The sequence below is a fragment of the Homarus americanus genome, unplaced genomic scaffold (genome assembly GCF_018991925.1).
Source record: "Homarus americanus isolate GMGI-L3 unplaced genomic scaffold, GMGI_Hamer_2.0 scaffold54095, whole genome shotgun sequence".
Taxonomy (NCBI): Eukaryota; Metazoa; Arthropoda; class Malacostraca; order Decapoda; family Nephropidae; genus Homarus; species Homarus americanus.
This window is the reverse complement of record NW_024742051.1, coordinates 244,084-270,586: the sequence shown is the minus strand read 5'-3', so window position 1 is coordinate 270,586 and position 26,503 is coordinate 244,084. Positions and strand designations below refer to the sequence as shown.

Sequence of the window (26,503 nt, the reverse complement as noted above, 5' to 3'; positions counted from 1 at the left end):
AACACAGAGATATGATCATTATTCTAACTATTATCAATAATAAAGTAAAAAATTAACTCGGGAATCCTCTGAGAATCCATCTTTGTGTGGTAGCTTAAGTGAATCAGTTAGATACGTTCTCACATCACCAGTTAGGAGGAAAATTGAACTTAGGAACCTTTGAGAATGTGTATGACGTGACACATCTGGTACACATTAAACTCACAGAGTGACCGTAGACAAAACATACTTCTGGACGCCACTTGAAGTTTCACATTGCAGTTGTATAATGATGTTTTGTATACTTTCACTGTCTAGGTACACTGTATACCTACACTGTCTACACACAAGATAAATCAATATAACTTGTATCTAACTTTTGGTAGCATAATATCACAAATTAATTCTTTATACACAAACAAGATTATTGATTCTGAACTCAGCAAAGGTCAGGGGTAAATTCCTGAAGTCTCGTATTTTTAACAAACAAATGACAACCAATCTCTTGAGTACATTGATTTAAACCCCTGAGTACATTGATATAGGCCCTTGAGTACATTGCTATAAACCCTTGAGTACATCGATTAAACTACCACACATATAGTCAAAACTCTTTCTTACTGTACTCAAAGGGTTAAGTCCTACAAAGGTTAAACATAAACCAAAAAAATTTAAAAAATATTAATTTAATCCATCAGACCATCACAATAATTCATCAACCTTTCTTAAACACCTAACCTCCACCTTTTCAATAAACCACAAACCATTTCATTGATGTCTTTTGTCTTCCAAATTCCTTGACATCAATAAACATTCCAAACAGGGAAGAAAAATATTACCTTGATCATTGACGTTATGTTATCACTGCGCTTCGACAACTGAGGTTTTAAAGCGCATAATGAGGGTATTAATTACAGTAATTCATCGAGAATTAAATATGATTTTTTTTATCTTAATCACAGCAGAGTTAATTGATGGCTTTTCCATTCCTAAATTAAATATATTTGTAATTAAATACAAAATTCAACCTGCTTAATACAGTATACAATAAAAATTTATGAAAATACAGCCTGATTAAATACTTTTTTATTCAGTTAATCACATGAAAGAAAATATATTAAATAGCCATAATTAAATATAACTTTTTTAAATAAAAAGAAAGTTCTTTAACATATTGCATTGATGTTTTTTCTATTATTAAATCAGATTGTATGGAGTAACAGTTGCTAACACACCTTTACATCATCTTCAGTAACTATGTAAGACACTATTCATCACTGGCGGCCACATTCTTGTTGACGGTGGCCTGTAGGGGGGAGTGGGAGGGGGGAATCTCTGAGGCTGCAAGGCTCTCAAGGACTCTGCTGGGCGGATCTTTGGTGAAATATTTAATCTCGTTGAGGATTCTGTGGTACATCCCCCCCCCCCATCGTGAGGGAACACTTCCGCGTTCTTCATGACTGTCTTGGGACACACTGTGCCGTTCTTATTCATCACTATTGTCTCTGCTTGTCAATGTACGGTGTCGCTCAATACTACCATCTTTGCCGGCCACCACCATCTCTGTACTGTATATAGTGTTACCGGGTACATCGTCATACTGAATGGTTTCTTCTGCTCACGGGAGGACATCTTCACCCTCTCCCATTCCTTCAACATGTGACACAATTTCCTCGTGCTCTACCCCAATACCAGCCAGTGAAGTCATGTCGTTCGTCTGCAGTACCGCCGCCTCAATGTGCGACGTCACGACCTCACAGTGCCCGACCACTTCTAACCGCGATGCCACGGGACGCAGCTCTACGCCAACTTTAGGAACCTGAGGAGGTGTGTACAAGTCATTTTCTGTCTGGGGTGCTCCAGTTGCCTGTGCCTGGGAACAACACACATCATCTATGGCTGTATGGTAAGTTGCTCTCAGCTTTGTTGTATAAATATCTTCCACTTGTGTGTTGTTGTCATCGTGTACTGCTACATCCTCTGTATTTTGATCTTGGGTACAGTATATTTCAGTAGTTTCTGTAGTGTATACATCCTGTAAGTGTGTGGTGTATACATCCTCAGTGTTCACAGTAAACCTCTTGTTATTGTTCACAATAGTGTACATCTCCTCCTCTTGGTCAACCAACACTTCTTGTTTTAGTTCACAGTAAACTCCTTCCTCTTGTTTGTGGCAGATCCGGTGTCTGGTGCCCACGTCTTGCACCGTCAGGGAGCGGATCTTGTGTATGTGTTTACACAGACCAGACACATCCCGACAGGAACACGTGAACAAGTGAGCACACAGGCCGGCACAGGACACATCCGTACACTTCTCGAAGCAGAAGTCTTGCCTACAGTCTTCAGCACTGCAGGTTACGACATAATATGTATTTGTGTTGTGTTGAGACATAACCTTCCACACTCCCTCACACATGGTAACATCACCATTGGGGATCTGTAGACCCCTGGCGTGTCTGTCGTTCACCGGCGGCTCGGGGAACACGGACGTTATGCCGCACTTGAAACTCTGCTCGTACAGCGTCACGGTCTCCTTCTCGGCCTCCAGCAGCAGTAACAGAAGGTCGCTGATCTTTCTACTGTGCTTCTTATCATAATGAAATGATCGAAGTCTGTTGTGAAGAAGCAAGCAGAAGGTGTCGGGGTCAACAAGTGTATCTGGCAATATTCTGTAACAGTCTGCCCAAACTTGTGGGGAGTTGAGGTAAAATTTCTTAAAGTAGTAAACAAAATCAGGGAAGACTTTACTGTATCTTCCTATGAATGAACTACACATGTGCTGGAAATATTCCTCGTCTTTCTCAAGGAGTAGACGATCCAGTGCAGACAACATCTCCCGTCTCATCGCGTCGTCATTCACCATTACCCCAAGTCTGTTTACCCAACTTTTCCTGATTTGTTTCTGGCACATAAGTGTTCTCATGTACCCAAACACAGTCTTGAGGGCACACACTCCCTGAGCGTTTCCGTCCGTCATCACCGCCTCAATCCTGAGGGAGGGACAGCGCTCCCTCAGGCTGGAGAATAAACATCTCAGCGTTTTTTCATCTTTACGATTTGTGATAAAATGGGCTACGGGGTAACAGTTCCCCGACTCATCCGGAACAATTAGATTAAGTAGAGTAAACTCATTATCATTGTCAAAATGAAAGAAATCCAAATATAACAATCTTTCTACACCATCTCTCATAATCCTCATTTGCTGTTCTGTCTGTAAGCCGACAGCAAATAAATCTTTGGCATCGGGGAGATCGTCAAGCTCAGAGTCACCGATGACGACGGGTCCGTCCTGAGGTTTGTACGTGATGAATGGGCTGACGGGATAACCTTCAAAATTCTTGACCAGCGAGGCGACGGAGGCAGCATCCACCTCCTGGATCCGACTGTTCATCTTCAATTTCCGCCTGAGCTCATTTAGTTGTTTGAGAGACACAAAATGTATTCTCCTGGACGCCTGGTTCACATCGTTCTCGTCGTGCTCGTCAGAGATTCCATCACGTAATTTTTCTTGTATTTTCCTGGGGCTGACGCCCAGTGCCAGCTGCTGCTTCACTAGCTGTAGGGTACTGGAGGGCAGCGGCTGATACTTCACATTCTCAAACTTCACTTCGTGGTTGTGAGTGGATATGTACTTGACAGAAATCGCGCCAGTGTTATACTCCTTAACGAGCATACGGGAAGGACAGGTAATACCAGTTTTAACTCTGCCTTTAGCCCACCTCCTGTTGGTCGTTCTACCCGCTTCTCCGCTTCTGCAGTGAAACCTCTCGGAGCCGTCGTGCTGACAGGTATAATAGTTGTAAACTCCGCCTTTTAGACGAGTTTTCCCGCAGTTTCTGCTGAAATAAGAATAAGTGTTCACCTCTTCTTCCTCCTTCCATTTCTTAAAGTCATCAAGTGATGTAAAGTTTATTTCTTTGGCATTAACATTCATTCCTGAATGATCATTTTCTAAATGATGAATCATTTTGGTTATGTGGAAAAATTTTCTGTCACAAGTGGGATGTAAACACTTAGTTTTATTGAGACTCCCAACGTTGCCACACGTCTTTAAGTGTCTCTTGAGGCTCTTGTTGGTGCTGTAAACATTGCCACAGTTATCACACCGACACTCACTCTCTACCTTGTCTTTGGGTTCACCCGTCATAAACGTCACAGAGAGACTCGTCTCACAGCTGGGAGGGGATCTCTGGGGAGAGTCTACGTTAATGTTACCAGAGTCGGGCACAAGCCACACGCACTGCACCGGCTTCTCTCTCGTGTCCGGCACCTCCTGTTCGACCGGTTCTCGCTTTACCACGACCTTCTCCCCGAACTCACTGCCGCGTACCTGCTTTTCCCCAGAATGAATCAACTTGTGCGCCTCAAAGTCCTGTCTCACTATAAATTTATCCCCGCACTCACTACACACAAAAGGTTTCTCCCCGGCATGAGTGAACATGTGCTTCTTGAGCATGAGCCTCTGGGCAAACTTCTTCCCACATTCAACACACTCAAAAGATTTCTCCCAAGTGTGAGTCAACATGTGTCTATTAAGTCGCTGCTTTTGTGGGAAAATCTTCCGGCACTCTGAACACTCGGCGGCCATTTTCACACAGTATAGTAAGTATCAAAACTAAACTACTTTATACGTCAGCAACAAAATCCAACTCATAGTGGAAGTTTACCGGTAACATCTGAAAATACCAAAGAGCGGACACTTGAGTCTTGCCGATGGTGCGGGTACTGGCGTCCCCCCTACAGTGTGTGGTGAGGCGGCGGTCACTAATGTGGTCATGTTGCCTCTTGAGAATGATGGCCGTGATCCTGTCAACCTGTAAAGGGAGATATTTATGTTAGGTTAGATTAGGTTACGTTATATGAGGTGAGGTTAGGTTAGATTAAGTTAGGTTAGGTGGACCTGTGTGGATGAAGAATCTACAATTCTTAACGATTATGCTGATGAAATGATCACCTAAAGATTAGACACCCCAACTTATTTCACCTGATGATTAAACACCCTAATGCTAACTTAACTTAATCTAATTTAATCTAACAACCTAATTTAATATAACATGACCTTATTTAATCTATCTTAACCTAATTTAATGTTATCTAACTTATATAACAAAACCTTACTTAACCTACTTCAGCTTAACCTAACCTAACCTCCAGGTAACATTAGGACTGTTATAATCATCAGGTGAAATAAGCTGGGGTGTCTGATCTAGTAATCTCTTTAATATACATAAGACTACGACTTTTTTTCTTCGTTTTATCACCAATAAACACGTACTTAGACAGATACACGATTTATTGAACTTTATGCTGTATTAAGCCGATTTAAGCCTAAATAAGCTTCCCCATTTACCAGATATACAGTAAATTAGTCCACGAGAAAATATAACTTAATTGAACTCTCTTTACCTTATCTTTATTCCCCCATTAACACAAATTAACTCAGATATACATACTTACACACATACTAATAAATTATACCCACCAATAAGCTAATAAATGGTGAAATAAGAAGCAAAATCACTGCTGTCTGGTGTGGGGAGTGGAGTGTGAGGAGCTGTGAAGGGGCGAGACGAAGACACTTTTGTATAGTGAATTTCATCTCATTACTTCTATATTTCATGATGATTTTAATATACATACACTAATTTTATCATATTATTGTGTTTTTTGTATTGGTTATGTAATAAATAGAAGTTTTATGCATTTATGATATATTATTTTCTTAGCTCCGTCTCCCCTCACAGCTTTATGTGAAGATAAACAAGAGTTGACGCTTATAGATAGAAGTCGGTAACATTAGCCCAATTTCCCTTGAAGAAAGGCTTACAGTGTGGAATATATTAGTTGTATTTTGTCTAATATTCTATCTTTAAACATAAGCTGTCTATCTATTACACAATCCAGAGTTTATTATATTAAAAATATTCCATCTGTAATTAGAAATTTATAATATTAAGTAATTAAAAATGTTTGAGCTGAATGCCACGTTTTTCACTTTGACAATCTTGGGGGTCCGTGGGAAATCTTTTTTTTTTTTGGATTGGGGGCAAAAACGAGTGATATGCTATATAAATGATCAAAATTGGCTCGGATTTTCCGTTTTTAAGGAGTAAGTCTAAGCCAAAATTTGAGAATCCGAGCCAAGTTTTGGCGAAAGCTTATTAACAAATTCGAATGAATCACACCAGAACCCCCTAACAGCTCATAACAAAGCAACCAACCTAACCTAGCCTAACCTTGTAAAGCAATATAATTCATACAATATAATGAAAATATAATTAATATGACTGGAAAAGAGAGGTATGTAATATATACTGTATATACAGAATTACTGAAGGACAGCACCATCTAGTGATTATAATCTTTACTAGGACGGTTTGTGACGTCATGGTGTTAAGGCGTCGAGGGTAGAGTGGTCAGTCTTGCCTCACCACCAGTCGTAAACAAAACTATGGCCACTCGCCGAGTCCCTCTACACTTCCAGGGTTATTCTTGCTGACTATTATTCCTGATTACACCCTTAGCTATTCAAAATAAGATGGACGTGATGTTGGTCTTGTCTGTATATAAAGGTGAGTGAGTGTAGTCGTGACTGGTGGTGGTAAACTGGAGATAAAAACAGTCGCTCCTTCCTTCTTGAGTGGCGTTCCTCTCAGCCATTTGATGCTTTTGTTATTATTACCCTTTTCACTCACATTTACTCATTTAATACTTATTCCATGGGTGTATTTTCACGCCAGGGAGGATATTTGAAGTGCTTTTGTAAGTTTGAAGTGTGTTTTGGTCTTATTGAGGGAGAGAGAAGTGTGAGCGTATCTTATGGTGGGATACATGGAATTAAACTCATATTTTTACTTATCATTTCAGCATTTATCAACTAATTAGTTAAGTATTTTAGTTATTTCTGTCAATTTGTATTATTCGTCCAGGATAATTTATATAATCCAGTTATAATTATTTGTCCTAAACATATTAATACTGTTACCTTAATGAACAAATAATCTAGTAATTATTTTAAGTATTTATTTTAGCCAGGTATTAACAATTATTTTTATCGAGTAATATAATTTTTTACGATTTCTCACTTTGGGTGGAATAAAGTCAGATTATTAGGCTCCTGTTTCTTGCACGTCTTAAATACAATAATCATTTAGGGTTATTGTATAAAATAATAATCTTTACACAAAACATAATTTATACTTAATGCCCTGGGAAAATGGCCGTTCATTTGGGCTTACAGGAATTATTTGTATCTTGACACATTCGGGGCAAATCTTCAGGTGAAGTAAGCTGGGGGTTAATCATTGGTTGAAATAAGCTGTAGGGGACTAATATTCAGGTAATCCAATAAGTCAGTAGAGAAATAGTTGAATATTCATCCATTGGCTGTCCTCGGGTTTTGATACAAAAATATTTTTGGGGTATTTTATGGTGTTACTCAGATCTGACCTTCATTTCTGGTGCAAATTAACGGTGTTTGAAAAAAAAAATCATTTGTAACAGAAACTGCTAATTTGCACCAAAATGGCAGTCAGGTTTGAGTAAAACACGCCATAAAACACACAAAAAATCAAACCTAACCTAACTTCACTTAACCTAACCTAACCATTTTTTTTAGCTTACCTGCTACTGTGGTGGAGGATACAGCTGGGTGATCTGGTACACTTATGGTTGCAGACAAAAGAATTTGTATTTTTTAAAAGAAAACAATTTCCACGCGTATGACACAGTCTTGATGTTGGTAGCACCGTGATCTTGTAATACAGTAAGTCCTCTCTTAATGTCTGGGTTACTTTCCCGATAACGTGACATTATACAAAACAATGTTAAGCGGATCAATTTTCCCCATAAGAAATAGATAAAATCCGGGAGTTACGTTCCTGAGCCTCCCTTTGCCCCATGAAATACATTACATATACATAAATTCAAAGCTCCTTGTGTGATGCCTGGTGAGGTGCTTGTATGCATTACTATAAAGTCACAGTCATTGAGATTTTATAAGAGACAAACTTAAAACTCCTCCACATGACAGATAAATATATACCATTAGGTAACCGTGGTGGCCGGTGGGCTGTCGTAATACATCAACTCCTCAGAACTGCCAGCAAGATTGAAGGTGGTTTAGGCCTACAATTTTTATCTCATAAAATGGCACAAACTAAAGTTAGCAGAATATAAATTGCATTACTAGAAACCTTGCAAGACAGCGAATAATTTGAATATAGACATCATATATTTTGCACAAGAGATAAAAATTTTAGTCCCTTAAGTACATTTAAGTACTGTACATGTTTTTTCAACTTATTTTTTGGTAGATATAGTAAATTTCTTCATTTATTTTTACTCATTTACATACACACACCATCCTAAATACCTATTGTGAAAAGGTAAATTAAATATTTGTCCTAAGGGAGAGGGTGATGCACCGTATAAAGTAGTCCATGACGGCCGAGTCACCGGGACGTTAAATGAATTTTTGGTCTCTAAAGTTTTTTTTTCTTTTTTTACGGGTATTAGCCTACCTGGGCACAGGTCATTGACCCACATCGGGGCCTGGGGGGCGAAAATGTAATAATAATAATAATAATAATAATAATAGTAAATAATAGTCATAATAATTCATAATAAATAAAATTTATGATAAAACAAACAAAAATAAAATAATAATGATAATAATACAGTAACTGTAATAATAATAATAATAAAGAATTATAGATACAAAAATTAAAAAAAAGATCAAAGGTGAGAAACAATATATGTTTGTTGTGTTGTCAATGGTAAGAGAAACAATTGAAACCCTGCAATTGTGTGTAAATGAGGCAGAAAGTCAGATCAGCAACCTGGGACTGAGTCACAATTTTTGTGATGCCATATGGCAGCAGGGTCTACCATTAGACAATAAATTATGCTTCTAATATCTTCCCAGGTGGTAGTACCTCCCTGTTTGGTAGCTACCTACTACGTAGTACCGAAACAACGTTAAGCAGGCCGACATTAAGTGAGGACTTACTGTACTGTATTTGGATTGCTTCACTATTGTTCTGATAAACTCTCTGAATAACATTTAAATAAAGAGAGCACTTCGCACGCCGTCATGAGCCTTCAAAATGGTGATTGGCCAGCCAAGTCACATGACACGATACTTGAAGATCATTGGTTGTCATGTCGTAAAGAGGATACAAGTGACTCTGGCAACATGTCGGGTACAGAAATTTACGCTTAGAAATTTGTGAGATTCTCCGTTAATATTGATTTGCACAAGAAATGATATGAAGTCGTATTTATTTATTTTATATAGTCTTGTGTCTGTAATATTGAAAATTGGAACCTGCTGACAGCCAGTGGATGAATATTAACCGAGAAATATTTATTAATGTGTACTGATGTATTTTCAGGGGAAGGTCTACGGACAAAGGAGGGTCACAGGGCGGTAGTGACGGCTCACCTACAGGATCACGTGCTGGCTACCGACCCCGTACCTATGACTAGCGGGCCAGAGTTTCGTCAAGAAGTGTCATGGGACGTCAACACCACAACTCTCCATAGGTTAGTACTGTAGTGAGGTTGTGTAGTGTTTTAAGTAGCATAAGTATTAAGTGTTGTATGAGTTAGTATTCTTGTGGTATTGATGTTATAAGTGTTAAGTGTTGGGTATTGTCTTTATTATAAGTGAGTTTTTCCGGCTAGAATTTAGTGATTGGTGTGTAGCATAAAGAGCTGCTGTCAGATAATTGGGGCAAAATGATCATAAAATGATGATGAAGATGATGATGAAAATTATATTGATAATGATGATGGTGATAATAAAAATGATCTGGTTTACAACACATTAAATGGTGTCAGATAGCACAGGCAGACTTACTCTACAGGAACAAATTTCATCGTTGGCTCAGATTTTAACGATTCTTTACAGGTACAAATGTGCAAAGGTGCCCATAAAGATCGAGTGTCATGCAGTGGACGCCAGCAAGCGCCAGATGTTACTTGGCTACGTCATCATGCCCCTCAACTCAGCTGTCCGAGGAGAAAAGGTAAGTCGCACGTCTTTGTTAACGAGTGTATCCAGGAGCCCCAAAATGGAACGCCTGAAGATTAGACACCCTGGGTTTGTTTCACTTGAAGATTATACATCCTATTGCTACCCTAACTTAACCAAACCTAACTTAACCTAATCTCCCAGGTGGTATTTGGATGGTTAATATTCAGGTGAAATAAACTTGTTGGGATTAATCTTCCGGCAAAATAAACTGGGGAGTATACTCCTCTGGTTAAATAAGCTGAGGGTTTAAGTTTAAGGAGAAATGAAACTGGGGTTAATCTTCAGGTGAAATAAACTGGGTGATTAAGCTTAATGAAAACTAAAGCTGAGGTTAATCTTCAGGAGAAATAAGCTGGGAACTCTTATTTAAGACTACAGTATATTATGTAGGTGGACGCGTCGCTGAACTGTAATTTATTCGCAGGTCGAACCCAAATGGTACAATCTGTTGGGAGGACCTTCATCCCTCGGCAAGACCCCTGCTAGGATACTGCTCAGCCTCAACATTCTGCGTCCTTCAGGTTCTGCTGCTGTAAGTGTCGTCGGGCTTTGTGTGTGGTCAGAGATATCGCCATGAACACCATTAATTAAGATGGTTGCATAAGACTTGTTTATCATTATGGATAATTTATAATATTTTTACTGCAGGGAGTTGACATGGAGGATATCATAATGATGGATTTAGACCAGAACGATGAAAGGGATCGCCCACAGAAGGTATCACATCCTAGAGGCATTCATCCCCAACTGACGGGGAACATCGAGGAGATTTCCCCGTCTCACTCCATTGGCACCGGTGGAGGTAGCTCTTACTCACAGACCAATGACAGCAGTAGCCACAGGGGAACGAGTCAACAGGTTAGCGTCCAGAGTTCACCCTCCGTGTCCTTCAGGGAGAACGGACACAAGTCGTCGCAGCAGAATGCCGGGGCCAGTAGTAACCTGGCGTTGGATCTCCCCGGTACCTCCAAAGACAACATGCTGATAATTCCTCGTTTGGGTGAAAACGGTGGATTCTTCCAGATTGGTCCCGTCGGTGAACCTAACGAAGGAGCTTTCCACTTTTCGGTGACTGTCGTGTACGCTAAGAACTTGGACCAGGTGAGTGTTTTGTGTGTGTGTTCCTGCTTGTATACACAGGCCTTGTACACAAAACTCACATCACCTGAAGACTACACACCTCCCATCTTATGTCACTTGGAAGATGAACCACCCAGATAGGTTAGGTTAGGTTGGGTTAGTAATGAGGTAATTAATCTTAAGGTGAAATAAGCTGGGATGTGTAATGGTCCAATAAATACTAAATTTCCATTCACATTTGTTTAGTTGTTATTTAATGTGGTTCTTTCATGTGTTGAATGATGCTGAATTTCAGTCAATAGTGACCATCTTTTTTCAACCTTGGTATTATATGCATCAATAATTTGTGGTGTCTCTTCTGTACCGACGCCATTCCAGTAATACTTTAAAGCTCCGTTGTATTTTCAGTCACTAGATAATTCTGTGTCTTTCAGGTGCTCCCCAAGGACTTAGAAATGGTGGAGGGTGATGAGGTGCGGTTCTGCTACTCTCTGCTGGGCCAAATCGTGTACACTGATCCGATAAAAGATCTCAGGAATCCAAATTTCTTGGCCCAGAAAGCTGCAGGGAAGGTCTGCTCCACGTCGTCAAATGTGGCAATGTATTTCAAGCAGCATCCAGACCTCCCCATTCACCTCGTCCTCGGCGACGTGTGCCTGGCGACCAGCTCCATAAATCTGTCGTCGTTTGAGTCGTTAGAAGACTCCCTGACGCCCGACAATCCCTTGACGGTGGAGGGGACTTTCTCAATGGTGCCGGCGATGATTAACCCCTTGTTGTGGGCACCGTCCAAACAGCCAGAGCTTGGGATCATCATACAGCTCTCCCTCTCACTGGACACCGAAGCTGCCACCGCCCATTATCCCACGATGATAAAGGACAACTTCACCAGCGGGAGATCCGCAGTCCTGGTCGACTACCTCTCCTCGGCCTCGTCCAGCGATGAGGCGAGCGACGTGGAGGAAAGTCAAGCCATAGCCTGGTCGAGCCAAAGCAGCATGAGCGGAGGTCGGAGCCCCTCTGACGGAGTACACAACAAGATAATAAGGCGCGGACACAGACTGAGGGATGTGTCTTCCAGGTGGCGGCACCAGCGCAAATCTCTCATGTATGAGGCGGCCATGGAGGTGGAAACTTGGAAGGAGAATCAGCAGCACATGTTTTGGAAGCTGGTGAGTGTTCCTACCTCTACCTTGTTAGTTAGTTCCTACCAGTGTTCCTACCTACACCTTGTTAGTTAGTTCCTACCAGTGTTCCTACTTGCACCTTGTTAGTCTCCTACCAGTGTTCCTACCTCTACCTTGTTAGTTAGTTCCTACCAGTGTTCCTACCTACACCTTGTTAGTTAGCTCCTACCAGTGTTCCTACTTGCACCTTGTTAGTCTCCTACCAGTGTTCCTACTTACACCTTGTTAGTTAGTTCCTACCAGTGTTCCTACCTACACTTTGTCAGTTAGTTCCTACCAGTGTTCCTACCTACACCTTGTTAGTCTCCTACCAGTGTTCCTATCGACACCTTGTTAGTTAGTTCCTACCAGTGTTCTTACCTACACCTTGTTAGTTAGTTCCTACCAGTGTTCCTACCTACACCTTGTCAGTTAGTTCCTTACAGTGTTCCTACCTACACCTTGTTAGTCTCCTACCAGTGTTCCCACCTACACTTTGTTATTTAGTTCCAACCAATTGTTGGCTTAGTTTGGTAGTAAAGTGAGTTTTAACATTAACTTTGAAGTACAAGTATCTGGCATGGAGGTTCACACACACATTATTTATATTCTTTTTGTAACGGAAGAAAAATATAAATATATATGTATATAACTTGTTGACTTCAGCTGACATGAGAAATAATGAACAAGTAGCGTCGGCATTTTACTAACACTGTTCTGCTTTAACTAGATAACTACATTTACCTAGCACCAATAATGGGGCAGTAATGTATAAACTCAGTGAAGAAGAGTCGTATGTGCTACTGTTAACTCACATGTGTCATAATGCAGAAATGACTGTACAGTACTTATCTTTTTTCTTTCCTTCATTAATCTTTTTTCTTTCTTTCATAACTAATCTTTTTTCTTTCTTTCATAGCTAATCTTTTTTCTTTCTTTCATTACTATTTTTTTTTCTTTCTATCATTACTAATCTTTTTTCTTTCTTTCATTACTAATCTTTTTTCTTTCTTTCATTACTAATCTTTTTCTTTCTTTCATTACTAATATTTTTCTTTTTTTTATCTCAGTGGAGAGCTCGAGAGGCTGAACTGCAAGACCACTTGGCGTCTGAATGGCAGTCAAGGATCACCAGCGTGGAGGCACAGCTACAGCAGCGCCTGGACCAGTGTGAGGACTTACACAGGAAGATCACGTCGACGCTGGTAAACCTCGGCGTCAAGGAGAAGAGCGTCGCCATGCGGGAGGAGAAGGTGAGGTCGTGGTGGCCTTGGGTACGATATTTTGAATTATTATTTTTTCAATGTATTTAAATTTTCGTCTAGTAGTGCATTAATGTGGACTGATGGTGATAATTTTGGTGATGATAATGATGGTGGTGGTGATGATAGTGGTGATAATGATGATGATAATTACCTCCACTTATTCCTCCTTGTCATCACAGGTTAAAGCAAAGAAGAAAGAAATCTCGAGGTTACGGCGCGAGATCAAACAGAGAGAGAAGATGTCGAGACACATGTGGACGGAGGAGACGGTGCCGAGAGAGATGGAGAATCTACGGGAACAGCTGGAGAAGGCGATGAGGAAGAGGGTGGAACTGGAGAGACAGGTGGGAGATATCTCTTAGTTAGGTGGAACACTGTTGAGAATTTAATTAGTTTTTCATAATGGTACTATACTTAAGTGCCAGATCTAGCCTAACCCAAACTAACTTAATCTAACCTCACATAACCCAGTCCAAGCTAACCTAACCAGACCAAACACAACCCAATGAAATCCAACTCAATCATATGTTACTAAAGTTATTATGGTGTAACTCAACCTACCCCAGGCTAACATGTAAGTAAGTGTGTGTGTTGTTCTCGTCAGGTGAGAGAGCTGGAGGCGGCAAACAGGGCAGCCACCGATGCTGCCGAGGCGGCTCAGCTCGGAAATCAAGTCAAGGCGCAAGAGGTTGAGGCTAAGAGGCAAGAACTTCAACTCAAGGCACAAGAGACTGAAGCACTTAAGAGAGATAAAGTAAGTTATATCTTAAGTATTCCTGTATTTTTGTTTATTGACAGTGTGTTGTCCATTCACTCACGAGTTTTCCATAACTTCTTGCCTATGATTGAAGATGACTTAACCAACTTGACAGAATTGTTCTTTGTGTGTGTAGACTTAGAGAAGGTACTTGACAGGACTCCACATGAGGCAGTGAGAGACTTAGGGGTCAAGGTCTTGTTTGTGTGGTTATGGCATTGTGTAAGGGGTTCATCAGGGTCCTGTCTTGAGCTCACTTCATGGTGCTGGAGGCAATCTTGTGGGACTTAAGGATTGATCTGCCCTGCGAGTTGTTGTATGTTGAGGATTTAGTGTTGATAGCAGAGTTTTGAAGAGGCAGTGGAGAATAGTTACCATAATAGAAATTTGGGGTAATATGAAGATTGGCCCACCTCAGATTATTTCACCTGATGATTAAACACCTCATTGGTACCTCTGAGGGTTAGGTTAGGTTAAGTCAGCACAAGGTGAAATAAATTGAGGTGTTAAATCTTCATGTGATCTCACTTTATCTCTCTCTCTCTCTCAGGAACATCTGTCGGAGCAGTTATCAGCGGCCATAAAGAGGAAACAGTATTACAAACTACAGTGGATGCGTTCTGTCGGCCAAGTCCACCACCTCCAAACATCTCACATGCAACAGGCTCACAACGTCAAGTAAGATGATAGGGTGTAGAGAGTCATGTATGGCGTCCAGTAAGTTTAAGAGATATTGACGAAATTATTTATCTTATTTTCTATTGAGGAGCAAAGCTGTTTGAGGTGGTTACATTTATAGATGTCTTTTGATTGTGTGAATATTAGTCCCCAGGTTATTTCACCTTCAGATTAACCATCCACCTTAATGCTAATCACCCTCTGCCCACAGGTAGTGATAGTGTGTTGAACCTTTATAGTGCGGTGTTAAATTATGGGCTGGTTCCTTAAAAGCTATCTATTATCCACCAAATGACGGATGCAAATTTATATACTTCTGAGAATGATTCAAGTTCGTCTGTATGTGTTAATCCGGATCCGTCCCAGAGTCCGCTCGTGTGTCTGGCAGTCATGTACCCCCAATACCTCCAACAAGTGGTGATTGGATGTTAACTACTGTAGTTTATATTGTTGGTGTGTGTCTTAATAGATTCAATAGATTAATTCAATGTAGTAATTAGCTTTTTGGTGATGTGAGAGGTGGGTTGTCAGCCTTTCAGTGTGGTCTTGTTAGTAAAGTCTCGGTAACCCGGGTCTTTAATTTCAGGCTGGAGAGGTCGTCGCCAGAGCCGTACTTCGTCCATCCACGACCCAGCAAGTGGCTCAAGTACAAGGAGGAGAACCACACCAGCCAGACGGAGAGGACCAAGCTGTCGAGGCAACATTCCGACGCGGAGACGAACAAAGGAGCGAGCGAGAGATGGAGGAGCATGGGAGCATCGTCATCGCTGACCAAGAACCCACAGTTACAACGCACGCTGGAGAAGCACGTGACGGAGAGACAGGAACGAGAGAGGATAGTTAATAAACTCAACAGCATAAGGGAAGCTAAAGACTACGACGCTGCCATCCAAGAGGCGGGGAGTAAGATCCGCTCCCTCACGGACAGGTAACTGGGATGCGACGGGACCGAGGGCGGAAGTGCGGTGCAGGGAGCGGCGTAGGTAACTGAGTGTATCCAGTCGCGTAGGTTGTATTTAAAAGGAGAAGAAATTGTGAAGGTAAGGGACAGAGTTTACTATGTACTGTAGTACTGTATTTTGAAACATTATTATTACACTGTTTAAAAGTTTGTGCTGTACCGTATGTCACGACGGTAGACATAGCGTGGAGAAGAAAGTGTTTGTGTCTTGAGAAAAAAGAAAGTTTGACGCTTAGTGACCTTTACAAAACCTAGCAGTGGTGGTCTTGGGGCTATGGAATGAAGCTCTGGCTGAGTGAGAGTTAGTTGTTGGGGGACATCGCTGGACACAAGTTGAGGACGTGATAGTTGTGTCCTTCCAAGAGATAGAAAAAAATTTAGGAGTTTTGAAAATTGAAATATTTGTAAAATTTGTCAAGACACAAGTGAGTATCTTGTACTGTACTGAAATGTCTTTTGAGGTGTTATGTATTTTTCATGTATGGAAACTCTCATTATGTATGTGTCGTTATATAGCACAAGACGTACTGTACTGTACTGTGTCACACTAGGAGACCCTCTATGGTATCTATTTATAGACGAACACCTATGCTAGGTATAGTTAGGAGAGACTCAGCCGTATGTCAGTAACCGACCTGTCGCTGCTGCCGCCTCCAAGCCCTCAAGATCTCCACAAGACTGGTTGGGTCGGCCACGGCCTAAGATAAGTAATATTTTGAGGGTAATAATTATTTCTCTGGGTTATAGTTTTGGGGTAATTGATATTTTTGTATTTTTTCTTACTTTTGAGGAACATTCATAAACCATTTCACTAAGTTTAAAAAGATTACATTAAGTTATTTCCAAGAGTTATTATTTTGCAGGTCATGTTGTGTGGTTGAGCAGGGTTATGTACTGTACACCGCTCCACATACACTACATCTCCATATTTTGTTGTCCCCCATGATGAAAGTTTTGTTGTAAATACATTATCTCTTTATACTCTCAATAAAAAGAATTCACTGCCATTTTTATTTTATACTTATTTGATTAATACCTCAGATTGTTATCCCACCTTTTGTGTGTAACAGAGCCCATACTTGTCAAACAGTGTGTAACAGAGCCCCATACTTGTCAAACAGTGTGTAACAGAGCCCCATACTTGCCAAACAGTGTGTAACAGAGCCCATACTTGCCCATACTTGTCAAACAGTGTGTAACAGAGCCCATACTTGCCAAACAGTGTGTGACAGAGCCCATACTTGTCCAACAGTGTGTAACAGAGCCCAGTACTTGTCAAACAGTGTGTAACAGAGCCCCATACTTGTCAAACAGTGTGTAACAGAGCCCATACTTGCCAAACAGTGTGTAACAGAGCCCATACTTGCCAAACAGTGTGTAACAGAGCCCCATACTTGTCAAACAGTGTGTAACAGAGCCCATACTTGTCAAACAGTGTGTAACAGAGCCCCATACTTGCCAAACAGTGTGTAACAGAGCCCATACTTGTCAAACAGTGTGTAACAGAGCCCCATACTTATCAATAGTGTAAAACAGAGCCAGTCAAAAGTGTATAACAAAGAATTGACTGACTCTTTAACTGGCTAGAGAGTCAGTTAGTTACATAATGGATTAGTGAGTAAATAAGCGTCATTACTGTACTGTAATAGGTACAGTATATACAGTCAAACCTCTTATTTAACAGACTATATTGAGATGAAAGTTTGTTATATTGAGGGTCTGTTAGATGTGAAACCCCCATCTAACTGACTATATGTCCATTATAAAGAGGTTTCACTGTATATATTAAATAACCCTCAAGATATAATTACAATAACCACAAATACATCCATTATACATTGTATACATAAACGATGATACATTGTATACATAAACTACATAAATGAGGAATATAAACCATAATGTATGCTATATAGTTTATTATTTATTACAACTTTATTTAATATCAAGGATGATTTATCGACATATGTGTAATGTTGGTAAGACTTCAGGGATTAATTTATTATAGAAACTGGGACACTTTTATTGGTAAGTGTTACATCATAAGGGCAGGTTTAGGGCGATATTGCCGCTCTTATTATTATAGAGACGATGGATCACCTGAAGAATAACCACCCCAGCTTATTTCACCTCAAGATAATCAACCCTATTGCCATTTGGGGGGGGGGTTAATCTTAAGGTGATATAAGCTGGGATGGAGATTCATGGGATGGTCCTAGAGTTTTCTATCATTATTTCCTTTGACTCTACACAAACTGACAGGTGAAAAGAAATGATAGGTCATACTTCTAAAATAATTATGCAATATAAAACAACTTACAAAGTATACAAAGTCTCTCTCATTCTCTTTTATACTCACAAACACACACAAACACAAACACATACTTGCTCTCAAACACACATGCACACACACTCTAAAATACACACACCCACACTCTCTCCCTCTCTACATTAATAACTAAACACTGGTTTGCTATAACTAACAATTCACATCAATAAACTAAATACGATTTTTCATAACTAAAATCCTGTATCACAAAGGTTCTGAAGTGTTAGAAGAATGCATCTGATTAAGGTAGAGTCTCAGTTTAATTTTGTAGCCATCTTGTGTACATTTATGTATTAACTAAAGTTATTAATTTGGAAGTATCTACATGTATGTTTGTGAGGAAAATTTACATATGAAACTTAATTCTTTTTTGTGTTAAAGGTTTACCCTTAAACCTTAATTGGCAACTCTACCCTTATGTGCTAAATGGAACACAAGGAACATGAAGCATCCACTAATGATGACCACCCAGCTAACTTCAACAAATAATGTCACAGTTTAAGGATTAAGGGAACCAGTTATATGCCTTCTGAGTCCTCCACATGCATAAACCTTTGAAAATTCAGGTCGAGATAGAGTGAAGATTCAACAATACTTTACATAGAGTGAAGTTCCAGCAATACTAACCAGCGTACAATACTGGGATTTACGAAACATAGTATTTCTTAAACTTATCCTGGATCCTGAGTTAATTGTCTTAGGTTGGTATTTACACAACAGTATCACAGCAGTTCTGGATTACTTAGCTATGTGGGATTGTGGGTTAGCATAGTCTTAACCCAGGTTTTTTTTTTTACTGGTATTGGCCACTAAGGCACACGGTGTTGTAGTCGTTAATAAACACATACATTCTTAGTCACTGTTAGATAATTTGGATCACCTGAAGATTAGCCCCTAGCTTATTTCACCCTAACAGTAACCATAAATTAACCTTCCCAGCTTATTTGACTTAAAGATTAACCACCCTAACACTGACCTAAATTTAACCTCCCAAGCTTATTTCACTTTGAAGATTAACCACCTTAACCCGAACCTAACCTAACCAAGTAGCATCAGCATGTATAAGGTGAAAGATGCTGGGGTGGTTAATCTTCATATGATCCATTAATTTTCTAGGTACAGTATACAACTGTATTGTAAATGTAAATAAAAAGTGAAAAATGTAAATAAGAAAACTAAAAGCTATAAATACCTAATAACCATCATGTGAGTTTTCAATGTAAATGAAGATAAAAAAATGTAAATAAGGAAATGTAAATTATAAGTAACCAATGTGTGAGTTTTCTGTGTAAATGAGAAATTCAAGAGTTGTAAATATCAGACATTTCTTAAAAGATCACAACGCTGATGAGCCTCTACTTGACGGATCAGTTCTATCATATAACAGAGTACAGTACAGTACGTCGCTTCAGTCAAATACGGCGTTTTCAAGTAACGAGCCGTCAATTATTTACCGATCTGTTATGGTTAAGAATTTGAGTAAGTTTTCTATGCCAAATATACTATTTTCATCTCTCTCGCCGTCAGAGTAAAGCACGTGGGCTAGATCGATCACCTTCACCTTCACCTTAGGTAGGGTCTTCGGCGAACTTTCTCCACCGGTTACAGATGCCGACACATAGTCTCTCGACGGTGACTGGAACGTCTGTTTGGCGTCGTACACCATGAGTATTGAGCCGCATCGCACCTTGTAACTGTGCTGGGAGAGATACCAATCGTGGATGTGCCTGAGCTCGGCGGCCAGAGCGTGGCGGAGATCGTTGCCGTAGATGGTGTCGTGTTGGCAGAACGTCTCCAGTCCTGACCAATGAGAAAAAGAGGATCACATAATAACCTTCCTAGTTTATTTCATCTTAAGATTAACCATTGTAATGTTAACCTAACCTAACATTAACCCCTGGATAATGTTAGAAATAACCAACCTAACATAACCTAACACTAACTACACACAATGCTAGTACAATTAACCAACCTAACACTAATCCCCCCCCCTTGATAGTGTTAGTAAAGACTAACTACTGTAACACTAATCTCTCCCAGATGGAATAAAGGTGTTCAATCTTACAATAAGCCATGGGAGGTGTGGGGCCCTAATCACCAGGTAACCCATAAAACATTACTTACGAGCATCTAACAGGCACCCCCCCCCCCACCAGCATATAAATAAACCTCGATATAATGGACTACCGTACTGTACCCTCCCTCATATACTCTACCGTTAGATAAAGGTCTCGTAACTTACCCTCGAACACCTGGGCGGTTGTGAGCCGTTTACACTCATCAGGTCGTAGTTCGGTGACGAGGCAGCCAGTCTCGACGTGGTAAACTCTTAGGCCGGTCACACAGAAACCCGACTCACTTTGTGTGGCATACTTCTCCTGTTAATAATGTGTATATTAATAACAGGTGTTAATAGTTTAGGAATCATTTGGTGTATATTAATAACAGGTGTTAATACTTTAGGAATCATCTGGTGTATATTAATAACAGGTGTTAATACTTTAGGAATCATTTGGTGTATATTAATAACAGGTGTTAATACTTTAGGAATCATCTGGTGTATATTAATAACAGGTGTTAATACTTTAGGAATCATCTGGTGTATATTAATAACAGGTGTTAATACTTTAGGAATCATTGGTGTATATTAATAACAGGTGTTAATACTTTAGGAATCATTTGGTGTATATTAATAACAGGTGTTATACTTTAGGAATCATCATATTAATAACAGGTGTTAATACTTTAGGAATCACTTGGTGTATATTAATAACAGGTGTTAATACTTTAATCGGGTGTATATTAATCAGGTGTGTATATTAATAACAGGTGTTAATACTTTAGGAATCATCTGGTGTATATTAATAACAGGTGTTAATACTTTAGGAATCATTTGGTGTATATTAATAACAGGTGTTAATACTTTAGGAATCATTTGGTGTATATTAATAACAGGTGTTAATACTTTAGGAATCATTTGGTGTATATTAATAACAGGTGTTAATACTTTAGGAATCATTTGGTGTATATTAATAACAGGTGTTTATACTTTGGACAGAGGGAAATGTGTTTATATCAATAATGTTTAGAGAATGATGCAGAGAAACTGACCTGACCTGACCTGTAAACAGATATATTCTACTGTATAGATAAAAGTAATTAAATATAGTGTATAATTAATTTATGTATTGAGAGAGAAAGAGACACAGACATGTAGAGAGAGAGAAAGAGACAGATAGTTAGAGGAAGAGAAAGACAGACAGACAGAGAGAGAGACAGACAGACAGAGAAAGAGAGAGTAACCTTCACATTTCTTCACCTTCTCTTTGTATTTCTTTTGTCCCGGGTAATAGAACGTGCGACCAATCTTTATGTCGGCCACACAAGGTTGTTCAAAGCCATGAGCCAGATCCTCCAGAACCAGATGAGGTACAGCTGTAGATAATAGACCAATTTATGGCAGTTTTTAATCAGTAATTTTATCATTTCGTCCATTATTTATAGAAGTAACGACCCATTACTCAGACGACAATATGACTCACCTTCTCCATCTTTGATAACCTGATGAACGCCGTGAAATTTGGGTAGTAAGGTCTTCAGTTTCAGGTCGTCTGGGGAGGTGGAACTCTGCAGACGCTCGTAAAATCCCAGTTCATCTTGACACACTGGAATCAAATCTTTAAAAAAAAATCAAATTATATTTTAAACTTTGAGTCATGGATGTTTTTTTTTAATTTATTCATTCTCCTTTTTAAAGAACATTGATGAAGAGAACTACAGTAATGTAAAAAATATGATTCACCCGAAGATTCGCCCCAAGTTTGTTTCAGTTGATGATTAAACACCATACTGCTCCCTAGAGGAAGGGTTAAGTTGGGTTAGATTATGATATGTTAATGGTAGGTTAGGTCAGGTCAGGTTAAGTTATGTTTTGTTAGGCTTGATTAGGTAGATTATGTCAGTATTAGGGTGGTTAATCTTAAGGTGAAATTAACTGGGGGTTCATCTTCACATGATCTACAGTTTCATCACTTCATTACTGACAATAATATTCTAGATACGAATTTCCTAAACTGACACCACTATTTCGAGACACGAAAGCTTCCCCCTCTTATATGAATTTGGTTCCTGACAAAAAGTGCAGCATGACATTAACTTTACTCAGGCAGTCGAGTTTTAAGGAGGTGGACAGAGGGGGATGTTCAGGATCTGCTCCAGTCACACAGCCAAGACCTCACCAACGAAGAGGCTTCATGAAGAGGAGGACAAGTTATAGGAGCTACCTGAGACCCGGCTCACTCTCAAGGTTGTCAGTGAGGGCCTTGACCTTGTTCGTAAGGGGCTCAACTTTTTCCATGCCAAGGCCCATCACATGGAAAGGAGTGGTGAAGTTGTCTCTAGTGTGGAGAGAGACATCAGAGTCTACACTGAGATTCAACAGCAGCTGAGGAGGAAGGCAAGACAACCCACCAGAGTGATGTGGTAGACAACCCTCCTCATCACACTGAGTAAAGCCTTTACTCAGCCCACCCCTGCTCACCCCCTTATGGTCCAGACTGTCCTCCCATAAGGTAATGTACCAGAGCTCTACAGTACAGTATTTTATTATTATTTTTCTTCATTGTGTTAGATAGTAAATTACAGTAGTTATCATTAGGTAGGTATTGTCTGTGTACTGATTTCATGTGTTTGGGGTATGATATTTATATTTTGTTAATGTGGAACCGAACCCTATTTTTTTTCATATGTTATTCTATTCGCATTATGAAAATTCACCTAATGAATGTTTTTTCTGGTACCTAACCCAATCATACATCAAAGGATACCTGTACAGTATTTCTTCTGGCTGCCCTGTTAGAATCTAAGATAAATGTCATTGTTCAGAAGCACAATACTTGATGACAATCCTGTGATAAGGGAAACATTGTGAGTTAATGTTGTACTGATAAAATAGAGTGTATTGTCAACGAGCCCTCCTTGAGACTAGACACACCAGCTTATTTCACCTGAAGATTAAACACCCTAACACTACCTAGGAGGGTTAAGTTAGATTAAGTTCAGTTAGCCTAGGTTAGTTCAGAAATCAAAATAAGTTAGGTTATATTAGGTCAGATTAGGTTAGGTTAAGTTTTATTAGAGAGGTTATATCAGGTTAGGTTAGGGTCACTTAGCTCAAGATATGCTAGATAAGTTTATTTAGGTTAGATTATGTTAGATGAACTTCGGTTAGGTCAGATTAGACTTGATCTTAAATTAGATTAGGTTAGCATTACATAGAGAGAGACACAGACAGAGAGAGAGAGACACACAGACAGACAGACAGACACAGAGAGAGAGAGAGAGAGAGAGACACAGAGAGAGAGAGAGAGAGAGAGTGGAATAAATAAAGACACACACATTAAAACATCACCTCCATGCTGCCCAACTCACCTTCATCAGAGAGGGACAGCTTCTTATCACTGCTCTGGCTCGAGGTATTTGTCCCCTTCATCACCTGGCTGTACGTGGGATTGGCATTCAGTTTCAGCGGCTTCAATATCAGACCATTCTCACCTCTCAGAACACCTGGTGAGGAAGTACAGTACTATTTCAACAATAATAAAAACAATGGAAAAATCAATCATATTTTAACTTCAATTATTTCTGAAATGCGGTGAATAATCTTGATGTATTTTCTATAACTGTTTATTTCTGTTATAATTAAACTTATATCGACGAACTTTAGATCACGTGAAGAAATAAACACCCGAGTTTATTTCACCTGATGATTAAAACACCCTAATGCTGCCTGGGGAGTTAGATTAGGTTAGATTACAATAGATTAGGTGAGGTTAGAGTTAGTTAGGTTAGATTTGATTACATTTGATTAAATTAGGCTACATTAGGTTAATTATATTCGATTTAATTACAGTAGGTTAGGTTAGATTTAATTACAGTAGGTTAGGTTAAATTTGATTACAGTAGATTAGGTTAGGTTAATTAGGATAGATTAGGTTAGATTAACTAGATTAGATTACATTAGGTTAAGCATTAAGTGTTTAATCATCAGGTGAAATAAACCCGTGCCTTAACTTCCAGTGATCTAGACCCACTCACTCGTCTGTTTGCCCTTGTGCCATCCCCCGACCTGATGACTGTAAGCTTCATAAGGTAACTCCACACTCATAGTAACGACCCACGAGGTGATTCCGTACACGTGGGGTGACTATAGGGTGATGGAGGAGTGTTGCGTTGTTCTGTCAAAATAAGTAGGTGTAATTATCGTTTCAGTCATCCAGCGACTTTGAGGATGGGTTTGGTTAGGTTTGGTTGAAATTATGTTGGTTAATTGAATATTGTATGATGTTATAGCACACCTCACTACATCACAGCACACCTCACTATATCACAGCAGCTCACTATATCACAGCACACCTCACTATATCACAGCACACCTCACTATATCACAGCACACCTCACTATATCACAGCACCTCACTATATCACAGCACACCTCACTATATCACAGCACACCTCACTATATCACAGCACACCACCACTATATCTGTACACCTCACTATATCTGGCGCACCACCACTATATCACAGCACACCTCACTATATCACAGCATACTGCCTCACTATATCTGTATGCCTCACTATCACAGCACCTCACTATAACACAGCACCTCACTATAACACAGCACACCTCACTATATCTGTATACCTCACTATATCCACCAACACACCTCACTATATCACAGCACACACCACCACTATATCACAGCACACCACCACTATATCACAGCACCTCACTATATCACAGCATACCTCACTATAACAGCACCTCCCACTATAACACAGCATACCTCCCACTATAACACAGCATACCTCACTATATCACAACACACCTCCCACTATAACACAGCACACCTCACTATATCACAGCATACCTCACTATAACACAACACACCTCACTATAACACAGCACCTCACTATATCACAGCACCTCACTATAACACAGCACACCTCACTATAACACAGCACACCTCACTATAACACAGCACACCTCACTATAACACAGCACACCTCACTATATCACAGCACACCTCACTATAACACAGCACACCTCACTATAACACAGCACACCTCACTATATCACAGCATACCTCACTATAACACAGCACACCTCACTATATCACTACAACAACTAGCAGCACAGTGTTACACCCAAACGGCCTGGTCTCCTGAGTGGTGGGATGTCCGGTGATAAGAAACAATAGGTAATTAAGTCAGCAGGCGGAGAAAGGTGAGATAACTGTGGGTCATTAGTCACTCACACAATAGGTAATTAAGTCAGCAGGTGGAGAAAGGTGAGATAACACTCACACAATAGGTAATTAAGTCAGCAGGTGGAGAAAGGTGAGATAACTGTGGGTCATTAGTCACTCACACAATAGGTAATTAAGTCAGCAGGTGGAGAAAGGTGAGATAACACTCCGGGTCATTAGTCACACAACTCGTGACCTAAACAACAACATTGACAAAACAGCTGATGAAAGTTGCCAATGTGACTTAAAACTATTATTTTTATTATTATTATTACCATTTCTCTCTTTAATATAGTTTTAATTTTATGTATCTATAATTATTATATATATAGGTATAATTTGTATATAGTTTTGTTGTTATTTGTTGTTTTATATTAATGCCAGTATGTGTTGTTGTGGTATTAAAGGACTTCCTGGTACCTTTGCCTGACTCAGCTGATGGTGTTATCTCGCGCCATATTTTCAAAGACTATTAAATAAAACCTCTATTAATGGATTATATGGAGAGGGAAATCCGTTATATCGAGGGTCTTTTAGATGTGAAAACCTCCATCTAACGAACTATATAGAAAATTCTTTATATAATAGAGAGACATTCGTTATATGGAGGTTTCACTGTGTTTATACTGTTAAAATTGTTAACTTTAATCCACATGTAGTGTTTGAGTAGCTTCTAGGAGTTAGTATAAGTTTCCAGTTGGGATTAAAGGCCTCCTAAAAGGTAAGGGGTTTTAATTTCCTCGTATAGGCTTCTAATATGGCGTTTGTGAAAGGCTTCCAATATGACAGTTTATGGCAGGCACTTTATATTGATCCAGGTTTAATTATTTAGTCATTTTCTCTCAATTATATATGTCTATCAAGTGTCTGTTTATTTTCAATTATGCTTTCAACTCGTAAAATATTTAGAGTATTAGTATGGTTAAAAAATATTATCTTAT

The 26,503-nt window shown here is 39.5% G+C and overlaps 3 protein-coding genes across 14 annotated transcripts; 1 reads left to right on the top strand and 2 right to left on the bottom strand.

Annotated features, from left to right (window-relative positions):
- Positions 1-649: 649 nt before the first annotated feature.
- On the bottom strand, positions 650-5,565 carry LOC121876440. The gene is made up of 2 exons (XM_042381513.1): positions 5,462-5,565; positions 650-4,793 (listed from the first exon to the last, which is right to left on the bottom strand). The coding sequence occupies exon 2, from the start codon at positions 4,565-4,567 to the stop codon at positions 1,598-1,600; it is 2,970 nt and encodes a 989-aa protein (XP_042237447.1). The 5' UTR covers positions 4,568-4,793; positions 5,462-5,565; the 3' UTR covers positions 650-1,597.
- An 846-nt stretch (positions 5,566-6,411) lies between these two features.
- Positions 6,412-16,943, top strand: LOC121876439 (centrosomal protein of 120 kDa-like). Its single transcript, XM_042381512.1, has 11 exons — positions 6,412-6,551; positions 9,375-9,525; positions 9,893-10,010; positions 10,443-10,550; positions 10,667-11,119; positions 11,533-12,270; positions 13,335-13,517; positions 13,709-13,873; positions 14,134-14,283; positions 14,837-14,964; positions 15,551-16,943. Exons 1-11 carry the CDS (start codon positions 6,518-6,520, stop codon positions 15,894-15,896), a joined length of 2,574 nt encoding a protein of 857 aa, XP_042237446.1. The 5' UTR covers positions 6,412-6,517; the 3' UTR covers positions 15,897-16,943.
- An 886-nt stretch (positions 16,944-17,829) lies between these two features.
- LOC121876450 (inositol polyphosphate multikinase beta-like) lies at positions 17,830-25,793 on the bottom strand. Of its 12 annotated transcripts, none has more exons than XM_042381529.1 (7): positions 25,685-25,793; positions 24,351-24,490; positions 23,685-23,819; positions 21,797-21,931; positions 21,574-21,689; positions 20,497-20,632; positions 17,830-20,054 (listed from the first exon to the last, which is right to left on the bottom strand). In XM_042381529.1, the coding sequence occupies exons 2-7, from the start codon at positions 24,418-24,420 to the stop codon at positions 19,705-19,707; spliced, it is 942 nt and encodes a 313-aa protein (XP_042237463.1). In that variant the 5' UTR covers positions 24,421-24,490; positions 25,685-25,793; the 3' UTR covers positions 17,830-19,704. The 12 variants fall into 12 exon arrangements, with proteins under 12 accessions (XP_042237463.1, XP_042237466.1, XP_042237464.1 ...); XM_042381532.1 differs by lacking the exon at positions 25,685-25,793 and adding an exon at positions 25,621-25,683; XM_042381530.1 differs by lacking the exon at positions 25,685-25,793 and adding an exon at positions 25,572-25,618.
- Between the last annotated feature and the right edge of the window lie 710 nt (positions 25,794-26,503).